Consider the following 11,540-nt stretch of genomic DNA (forward strand, 5'->3'; position numbering starts at 1 on the left):
AGGTCCTTAACTACCAAGTAATCTAGCTCTCTTTTCTACCCATTAAGCTACAAAATCTTCAGATTTGGGGATATGAAATTCTAGGGTTCATATGTATTTCAAATTTGGGTGTTTTCCTACTAGTTAAATGGTTGTTTGATGACTTACAAGGGTTAATCTATCCTAGTTTTTAAGGTTTAAATAATGAAAATTTCATTGGATGGTTGACTTGAGGATTTGGAAGCTAGGGTTTCAATGCAGATATAATGAATATAGTGCTAATTAAGTTATTATGAAATGGATTAGGATTATTTACTGGAGGTTGAATATGATTTTAAAATGGTTTAGAATGTTGGCTAGGTTTGAAATTTGTGACTTGGAGAAATTGTGCGTTAGACACTAAAACTTCGATTTGGAAATTTATGTAAGATAGAGGGTTGAGAAATAATTTATGAGTTATAAAGGATTAATTGAGTTTGATATTGATAGGAATTTGATAGAAATTGGATTAGTTTAACCTTAGGCCTGGTGTAGATGGAGAAAAGTAGAAAGAAAATTAAAAACAAAGAAAACTAAAAGGAGAAATTTCTAAAAAATAATAAATTTTTTTTACTATTTTTGGGAGCTTTCTTCCTAATTATCTTTTCTCCATATTTTTCTCCTCATCTAAACAAAGAGCTAAAGCTTGCTCAAGGGAAATTAGTGTTAGGAATAGCAATACATCCAAAAGAATAGTGAATTGGATATTTATCAAAGTTTTTGTATTTTAAAATTTTTTAAAGCAAAACAAAACATGAAAGAATGGATAAATGATTAAGTTAAATCCAATTATGAAACTCCTTTAAAAGAATGCTAAAACAATTTCACATTCAAAGCAAGTAATAAGGATTGAAATAAATTTTCTAAAGAATGCTAACATCCTTGTTAGGCACAGTCATTATGACCTCTCAATAACAAGCACGATTGCAACTTTACACCCTATCACATGATCATGGTCATAGACTTATAATTGATAGGAGGATAAATGTCCCAACACCGCTATACTTGGTGGAGTGTAGTTGGATAAAAGGCATTATACCCCATGATATATAAAGACTATATAAATGCATATCATTCTAACACAACAAAATCTCATACTAGCAATTCACAGCTCATACAATATTCATTCCAGTCTTATTATATCATAGCCAAATCCATCATGGCCAATAATCATGTCATACATTCCATCCTAATTTCATTATGACAATATTAATTCCAATATAATTATATTGTCAATCATTGGATCAACATTTTTCTTTTATAATGTTATACTATCAATCATATTCTATATCACTTTTAAATTGGATTATATGATGCATAATGCCAATTAGTTATATTATAAAACCATAAATATGCATGCATGCTAATACACAGCGATGGAATTAAATAGTGATTAGTGGGGCAAAATTGATACTTAAAATAATATTAATTATTCTTAAAAATATAATTTTGAACATTAAATTACATTAGAGGTAAAAATTTATTAAAATTAATTACCAAAGAATAAGGTATAAAGAATAACATTATAATGATGTATTAAATAAAATTGTCTGGATATAAATAAAATTTATTTATCTCTTGTGTTGTAGAGGAATTTTTTACTTGACCAAATAAAGAAATTAACTTTTTAAATTATTAGTTCCTCCACTCTATTATAACATATTAATTAGACCTGAGTTCATTAAATTTTTTAGGGATGAGTGAGACTTTTAAGAGGACAAATGAATTTTTTCCTATTAAGATGGGGCAATTTAGATTTTTCGGGGGAGGGGGCATAGAAAATGTTTTGGGTCATCTAGTATATTTTTTTTATTTTTTCATATTGTGGGGACATATGCCCCTATGAACCACCAAGTAGGTTCGTGCCTACTAATGTAATAAATGGCACCTCAATTTTTTTGGTTAAAGAGGATAGAACACAATTGGAGAATCAAGCCAAACCAATTTAATCACAAACCATTTGCCTTAAAATAACAACCATCAACTCAACAACAATAAAAGCTCTTCCAAGACATAGAACCAATACCAAACATAGCCCAAAATCCACATATTAGAGTCCAATCTCCAAATACAAAATCATAATCAAATGACCAATCTAATCTCACCACATTGATTCCATACACTTCAAGGATATTAAAAGATGGGGAACCAATCCAAGTCAAACAATCTGATTCAATATCATAAGTTCAAGTTGCTACACAGCCCAAACATAAGCCAAACCACATAAAAAATTAAGTCCTAAACCACAAGATTATCATAGGATGACATGAAAATAAATTCAAAATTAGAGTATAAGAGGATATCATAGTCATCCTGAAACATGTCTTTCAGGTTTTTTTTTTTTTTGAAAAGTACCTGTGCTTCTTCCAAGAGATTGAATTTTAGATTTATTATTATTATTATTATTCCTTGAAATTTAACTATTTACAACTATCTTTAAAGGCATTTTGACTTTTGACAATTCAATTTAAAATATATTATTCCCTAAAATTATATTGTTAATTAAACTTTAGTAATCATCAATAAAAAATATAAAGCTCTTTGCATCTTTGAAATCCATTCGGCCTGAATTATAAAATCTAATTATTAAATACGTTAGCCCCTCCTATTATTATCAAGTATTTCACTTTTGGAACCATTTGTCAGTGCCACACCCTACACATCATCGACCATATCACCTAAAGTTGTAACGTTTTCAAACCATAGAATATATACAGAAAACCTATTACTAACAAATTTATAATTTTACACTTATAGTAACTTATAAATTTATAATTTATATCCTTTTTTTGTTTTAAGAATATGAAAAATAGGGGAGGATTATATAATGATATGCTAAGAAGTTTCTTTAGTTTCTATGTACCTTTTTCTAGTGAAGCGATGGCCCACTTGACAACATTGCTCCCTCAAATTCACACATTTCAATAGTTCCAACTTGTTGACGAATGAAATTCAATAATGAATACTATAAAATTTGTCCCTATGTTTGCACTTTTGAAGTTGTATCACTAATTATATGTAAATAAGGATGTAAAGAGACTTGAAATTAAGGTTCAAGCAGTTATTTTCCTGCATAGGTTCATGCCTATTCATAGCAATATTGTTATATTATATATATATATACATAACCACAACTTGATAATTGTAGCCATTTTAGTTTCTACAAAGAAATAAGATTAAGTGAAGTGGTGTCGCCATTCATTACTCTTCCATGTCATCTTCTTCCCAACTTTCTCTCATCTAGTCCACCTCATTTAGCATCTTGAGAGCTCCAAGACTGTAAAAGTTAACACATTATTAAAATCTATAAAATGTAGACCAAGAAAAACTAAACCCTTGCAAAAAGAATTCCATGAAATTCCAACTAATCTCCGAGAAATAGGTTGTATAAAAATAAAGTAATCAGTGGTCTAAGGTTCGAGTTGATAATTTTCTTTTGTATTTCATCCTAAAAGTGTCTCTAAGAAATTATATCATTTCTAATAAGAAAACTTGTAGAGAACGACCAATCTAAGTATGAAAAGAATGAAGAAAAGATGAAATCCATCAAGGAGAGATGAAGGAATACTTTGAAGCAAGAACTTTGTTGAGCCACCAAGCCCTAGATTTGTCATCGAAGCAATTTTGATCCAAAGTAGCTTTTATATTACTCATTTCGTCTAAAATTATATGACACTTTTGAACAAAATTTCAAATATCAATAAAACTCACTAAATATACTCAACAAACTTATTTTTTAAAACAAAAATATAAATTTTTAAAAATACCCTTCACTTAAAACATTGAAAAGAGAGAAAGACATAAATTAACTAGAGAGAGAAAAGATAATATTGAAATAAGTCTATTTAATAAAACCTTAATCTTTTCAAAGTGTCTTATATTTTGGGATAGCAAATCTCCTCCAAAATTGTCTCATTTCTCTTTTACTCAAAAAAAAAAGTTCTCACAAATCACAACATTCTCCACTTGAAAGGAGTTAAAAACACAAATCATTGTAAAGTTCTCCCACCAAATTGGCACTATCTAGCTTTACACCTCCTAATTACTGATTGAAACATGGTAAAAAAAAGGGAATGTATATTAGTTTCTTTTGCTAGCACATGTATATTGCCAAATTTCTTAACATAGAAATTGGATTAACACACAAAAATGATTCGTAAGATTCTTCATATGCCATGGAAAAACAAAGGCAACATGGAACCTTGAATATATAATTTTATAATGTGTGAAAAGTATATTTAATGTGTTAGATATATTTTTATCACAACATAAAGATGATCCTTACGAGGCAATATAATTTTGAAAATCATAATTGCATTCACATCTTGACATTGTAACCCTTTCAAAGTGTCATAAGGTAATCTACTTATTTCACTTTGTAGACAAGTTCCTTTGATATTTGCATCATTCAAATTAGCATTCAACTTTGCACCAAGACACAAGGAAATCACGTAATTTAAAAGACAAAACAATTGACCAATGAAACCTAACAATAACAACAAATACTATCCTACTAGGTGAAGTCAATTATATGGATCGCACGATGCCAAAAAAACCTAAACTATAGGGAAAAACAAAGTGCAAGCCATGCTTTCGATAATTTATTTTTCCTGAGGAAACTTCTGGTCAGATTATATTTTTCTTAATGCTTGTGACTAGTCATATTTGATACACTGATATTCCATCCCAAGAAAAATACTTGTTTATATATTTTCACAACTTCATGAAACAAATCATCAAACGAATGAAACATTATGATTTTACAAGAATAGATTAACACAAAACTAAGAAAGCACAACTATTGAACACTAAAATGCTGTAACAGAACACAAATGAAAATATAGCCAAAAGTTTCATTGAATTACATTATCCATATCTATATCTTTTTGTGTTTTTTGTCTGTAACCTATACTTAAAAGTCAAATAAAGAATCCATTATTTTATATGTGCCTGCATGCATTTTATCTTCACTATATAATATAAGTTTCAGAGTGAGAAGCAAATAAAGCACTTATATAGTGATATACCTTTCCTATAAGCCAATTAAGCTTTCTCCGTCATGCTGAATATATTTCTGTTTCCTCATCATTGACAATGATTTCTTCTAGTAGATCTTCCCCTTTATGGTGTCTCTTTCCATGAATGAAATTTTGAGAAAAGATTTCATTAATATTACTAGTGCTAGATTGTTGGATTGTTTTGAGCCATTCTTCCACATCTTCCTTACATGTCACATGCCAACCACACTTGCTTATTAAAAACTTACCATGACCTCCTCCATTAGCTTTCACATCCAATTCTTTTTCCATATCAGTGCACATGATTTTTTTAGTATAAAATATGCATTCAACCCTTTTAGAACCAATTGCAAAATTACTTAAGGGCAAATACATAGTCAACATTTGATTAGAATTGCCTTTAAAGTTAACACCCCATCCTTTCTCTTTTTTGAAGAATTCATCCTCTGATGCTTTACAAGTCATCAAATGCTCAAGATTAGAGTCATTCTCAAGGTCTATATCTTAAAGAACAACACAAAGAGAAATTCCCCAACTTTTACTTGAATCATGAAAATGAGTGATATCTACTTCAATTGACACAATGGAATTAGAATGTACGAAATTGCCATTCTCATCATCATGACAAGTTTGCTCAAAAATTCAGACTATATAGTTATCTTGAAACCCAACAATTTTGTCAAGAACTTGGAAGTCTTGATTATAGAACCATGATGGGATCTCATTCCCTAGAATCCACCAGAAAACCAATTCCATGTTGTATACATGGCTTTGTGAAAAATATGCCATAGAAGCATTTGCAAATGCAATGCACTTCAGTAGCAACTCTGGAAATGATAATGGTTGCAATGAATGACAAGCATCTGTATCTATACGTTGTAAATTTGGTGAAAGGTTTGGCAAAAATTTTAGCCTTGGGCAGTGACTCAAATGAAGAGTATGAAGATGAAAAAGATTAAAGATACAACAAGAAGGTAAATGTGTGAAATTGTTTCCTAGTAGACCAAGTTGAATCAGTGATGGTAAAAAACCAAGATCTTCGAGAATTGACCCATCATTAAGATTGCATTGACATATGTTTAAAGTCTTCAATGAGGAAGGACATGAGGATAAAGATGAAAGTAACCAGTTACAAGCAGGTATATTGTTAAAGTCATTTCCACTCAAACTAAGTAACTCTAGTGATGACAAATGACCAAGATCATTTAGAATTGATCCAACTTTCAAATTGCAGTCATCTAAATACAATTCCTTTAATGACACTACACTTGAGATGAAAGAAGGAAACACCAATCTTGTGGGAGCTTCATTATCATACCCAAATATTTTTCGAATTGGGGAAAGCAAGCTCCTTCCTAATGAATTGGATCTTGAACTTAGACCTTTACATCCATTCAAATATAGTAACTTTAAATTTGGTAGGCCAATGATGGATGAAGGTACATCTTTGATGGCAGTTATACTCAAATCAAGCTCCTTTAGGACCTTATTTTCATTTAGATTTTGTGGCAATGTAGAAAATTTTGAGCAACCTAAAATATTAAAACTTTTGAGAGATTTTAGGTTACATGTAGACCTTAGAAGACAAACAAGGTTTTTGCAATTTTTGAGATCAAGGATAAACAAGTTGGTCATATTTTCTCCAAACTCAAGAAGCTTTTTAACTTTTGAGCAACCAGAAAGGATCAATTTATTTAATGAATCCATTTCCATTCTAAGTAGAAGAGCCTTAAGATTCTTGCAATCTTTCAAGTCAAGTACAACAAGTTTCTTAAGTTGTCCAAGTGATGGGTGAACCTCATCAAGTTTTATGCAACCTTTGAGAACTAGTTGCTCAAGGTTAGGAAGCATAAAAAAATTAGGAGTTCTACTAAAATCTTCAGAATAACTTAGATCAATGAACTTCATCTTTTCCAGCATCTACTTAAAACAATAAAAATGGAAAATGTTTAGCATTGGAAAAATTGGTAAAAAAATTGAACTTATTTATGTGGCGTAAAGAAAATTTTCTTATATGTTTTATCTCCCAAAGTTGTAAAATCTTGCTATGATGCATTTTAAGGATGCCAAGTTGATCTAAGTAAGCACCAGATGGAAGATAACTCAAAGGATATGTTTTCCATTCTAGAATTTTTAAAGAACTAGGAAGGCATTTGAGACCACAAGGAAGGTGCACATGACATGATATGATCAATATTCTAAGATTATACATCATAGAGAACACATTAGGATCCCAATTTGCCTCATATGGCATAGTTGATTGAAGATGTATAACTTCCACCATATCAGAACCCTAAAAAAAATAAATAGACAAATAATTAAGGATGAGAAATAATGATCAATACAAATTCAACAATGACACAAAAGAAAATTTTAATACCACTCCATAACATATATAAGCTACTTACTTTGTTGTTTGTCATCATGCGGTCAATATCTTCTACTGACCATAACCTACTTCTTTTACTAGCATCATTGGGTGATTGCTCCAAAATAATACTTTTACCCATTTCTTGAAGGATATCATGCATACCAAAACACCAAGTACCATAATCAAAATAGTATTCAACTATCAAGCATTTTTCCACAAGTTCTCTTATTGCAAGTAATAGATAAAGTCCACATATTTCAAATATTTGCATAACTTGATCTTTGACCATTCCCTTGAAAAAACATGCAATGTCCAAAAAGATTTTCTTTTCCACATCACCTAATGCATCATAGCTTATTCTAAGTCTCTTTAGAATACTACTTGGTGGAAACTTTTTAATTTTCTCTAAAGCTACATTCCATTCAAGTTCACTTCTTCCACAAAGGTAAGAACCCAAGACTTCAAGAGTCAAAGGAAGGCCTTTAGCATAGTGGATGACACTTTTATATAACTTGAGAAAATTTTTTTTAGGTTTGTCCATTTTAAAAGCCCTCTTGCAAAGAAGTTGAAGAGATTCGCCATCATTTAATAATTTAGCCTTGTATGTTTCAAATTCTCCATGCACCATCAACACTTGTATATTTCTAGTTGTCACAATAACCTTACTTCTAGAACCAAACCATGCTTTCTTTATTGAAAGGTTCTCTAGTTGGCTTATTTCACTTACATCATCTAGCACAACTAGTAGTTTCCTATTGCTGAACAAATTTCTTATCAAATTCTTTCCTTCATATGCATCATCAACTTCTAAGTCTCTTATCTTGAGCTTGGAAATAAGTTTTCTTTGTAAGCCAACAAAACCGTTAGTCATGCAACTTTCTTTTACATTAGCAATAAAACAACTAATGTCAAATTGGTAATGTATTTTCTCATAAATAATTCTTGCAAGAGTTGTTTTTCTTATACCACTCATACCCCATATTCCTATTAAGTGAATATCAACCAATCCAATTCTTAAAAGTGTATTCACTTCTTCTATCCTAGAGTCAATGCCAACAAGCTCATCATGGAAACAATATGGTAATTTAGGCTGTAGCTTTGCCCATATTTCTTTAGTAATTTCTTCAATGAGTTTTGTCTCTGGCCTAAATGAAGGAAATGAATAATCAAGGGTTATTTTGTATATCTAAAGAAAATAATAACCTAGCTACTACAAGAGCAAATTCAAGTTGTCATGATTTTTAAATCTGGTGGTCAAGGGGAAAGCATATTAACATAAAAATAATGCTCCAAAGAAACCATATCAATAGTTTGCTGACTGAAGAAGACTTAGTACTTTTTTTTGGTAACACAAAGACTCAATACTTATTAAGTCATATCTTATGTTCAAGTTTTGTAAATAGGAAAAATCACCTTGAGAAAATTTTTCCTTGAATTAGTACAATGAGAAATATTAAATAAATAAATGTTGAAATGTTGTAGCTAGTTATAAGTTTAGTGTATAGTTAAGATATTCTTGTAATATTGTACAAGTATGTGGGCTATTTTCTTTCATAAGAACAAGAAATAGATTCCACCAATATTAGAGATTATCTCCCCCAAAGTACCGAAGGCAAAAGGTAGATATCTTCTAACTAAATTGTTACATACATAAGAATTAGGATTCAAACCCCCTAACTAGTCGCTTATGTGAGAAAGCCTATAATACTCACGCTAACTTTAGTTGGTAAGACCTAAACATATTGTATAATCGACTTTATTTTATTTTAATCAAAACATATTTTGTTTCCCTTTTGGGCTCTAGGTTTGGATGTTTTTATGTATATATTCAAATCAATAATATCAGTACTAGATTGTTTTTCAATAGCAATAGCAATACCAATAATGAAAATAACAATGACAACTAGGAAATAATCAAGTTGATACCTTAAGAATTATTAGCTATGGAAGATAGGAAAAGTCACCTCACATCAAGGAGATTAAGAGCAATCAATTGATGAAAAGAATATATATTGGTTCAAAAACTAAATGAAAAAGATACTCTAGTTTATTGCTTCAATCTCAAATGTCAGTACAAGGAAAACAAGGTCTTATTTATACTGCTATAAGTCTTAAATTGAATATAAGGAAATAAATGGCAAGTTACAAATGCATTTTATTTGCATTAATGGTGGTGTTGCAACAGACATGAACAGATACGTGTTTCTTCTCTTTCACTTACTACTGTTGTTCTATTTTATCCTCCTTAAATTTCATGGTTGACATTGTCATTAATGTAAGGAGATAGATTAGCAACATTGAAGGTGAGAAACACTCCATAAGAACCAGTATGTAAATATTCAAGAGCGCTTAATTAGAAAGTACTCCTGTAAGTATATTATTTTTTTAAAATTTTCTTAGCCTTACAGGAGGCTTTAATAGAAGGTGCTCCCTTTTGTTACACTTATGGGAGTACTTTTTAGATGAATGCTCCTATATCTTCAACTTATGTTAAAGTGCTCCTATATGTTACATTTATGGAAGTGCTTTTTAGATGAGTGCTCCCACATCTTCAACTTATAGGAGCACTTCAAAAGCACTCTTATATATATGGCAGCACTTTAAAAGCATTGTCGTTAGCCAAAATAAGCATTTGCAAAACCTTAGTTTATGGTAGTGGTACTTCTTGAGATTAACATAAAGCTTTTTCTCTCATAAGGCTTGCAAGACTTGTCGTAAGTTCTTTAAGTGTTTATCTTGACTCTTGCTATAAATAAGAATGTCATCAAAATAAACAACAATAAATTTTCTAATGAAGGGTCTCAATACCTGATTCATTAGGCCATGAGTGTTCTAGGGACATTTGTTAACTCAAAAGACATCATATTCCACTCATATAAGCTATCTTTGGTCTTGAAAGTGGTCTTTCACTCATCTTCTGGCTAATTTTTGATTTAGTGGTACCCAATATGAAGGTCAATTTTAGAAAAGGTAGTGGTACCATGCAATTGGTTTAACATATCATTGAGTTAGGGTATTAGAAACTGATACTTGATAGTGATCTTGTTGACAGCTTAACAATCAATGTACATTCTCCAACTCCCATCCTTCTTAAATACTAGAAGAACAAGTACAACACAAGGGCTGATACTTTCTTGAACCAACCTTTTCTTCAATAGCTCTTTACCTTGCCATTAGATTTTGGCATGTTTTTAGGGACTCATCATGTAAGCAAGCTTGTTACGAATAATTGCTCTTGGAACAAAGCTAATAGCATGCTGTATGTCTCACATAGGTGGCAACCCTAGTGATATCTCATCACATATCAAATCTAAAAATTCAAATAATAAAGGCACAACTCTTGCCAGATTGGTAGACTCATCATTCATCTTTAACACTAGAATAAAACTCATTATTTGGGCTTCAGACTTTATCACCTTAAACTCCTTGGTTATTAAAAATACAAATGGCTTAGATTCCCTCAAAGATTGGCTAATCTCACTAGGCTGTAAAGGCACTAATGTGAACTTGACACCATCTTTTGTGAAAGAATAAGTGTTTACATGTTCTTTATACATAGCATGTCAATCAAATTAGCATGGTCTCCCTAAAAGGTGGTATGCATCCATAGGAATAACATCACACAAAACTTCATCATAATACCTACACCGAATAAAAAAAGTCACAAGGTAATTTTTAGAAACTTTTACCTCATTCCCCTTATTAAGCCAGTGAAGCTTGTAAGAATGTGGATGGTCTTATATTGGTAATTTCAATTTTCCCACCATGTGGTCAAATACTACAATTTCATAGCTTCTATTATCAATAATGACATTACAAACTTTTTCTTAGGCCATGCAATGAGTGTGAAAAATGTTGCATCGTGGCTAAGGTTTTTCCTTAACTATAGTTGTATACAAACTTTATCTAATCACAAATGCTTTACCCTAATCTATAGGCGTAACTTCTTCTTCATATACTAGATCAATTTCATAAGACTCAATCTTCTCCTCATCTTCTTCATGTGCTTCAAACACTTGCCCTTCCCTAATGGTGATAACCCTCTAGGTTGGACATCTGCAACAATATGCCCAAATCCTTAGTCTTTAAAGCATTTGGGTGCATTAGAACCAGATTCCTTAGCAACATTTAGT

At 30.9% G+C, this 11,540-nt stretch overlaps 1 protein-coding gene across 1 annotated transcript; it reads right to left on the minus strand.

Moving 5' to 3' along the window:
- Positions 1 to 5,678: 5,678 nt before the first annotated feature.
- LOC129317422 (disease resistance protein RUN1-like) lies at positions 5,679 to 8,278 on the minus strand. The gene is made up of 3 exons (XM_054961750.1): positions 7,445 to 8,278; positions 7,279 to 7,329; positions 5,679 to 6,956 (listed from the first exon to the last, which is right to left on the minus strand). Exons 1-3 carry the CDS (start codon positions 8,276 to 8,278, stop codon positions 5,679 to 5,681), a joined length of 2,163 nt encoding a protein of 720 aa, XP_054817725.1.
- Positions 8,279 to 11,540: the final 3,262 nt, after the last annotated feature.

This window comes from Prosopis cineraria, unplaced genomic scaffold (assembly GCF_029017545.1).
Source record: "Prosopis cineraria cultivar Desert tree isolate PC_DT_omini unplaced genomic scaffold, ASM2901754v1 PC8, whole genome shotgun sequence".
Classification (NCBI taxonomy): Eukaryota; Viridiplantae; Streptophyta; class Magnoliopsida; order Fabales; family Fabaceae; genus Prosopis; species Prosopis cineraria.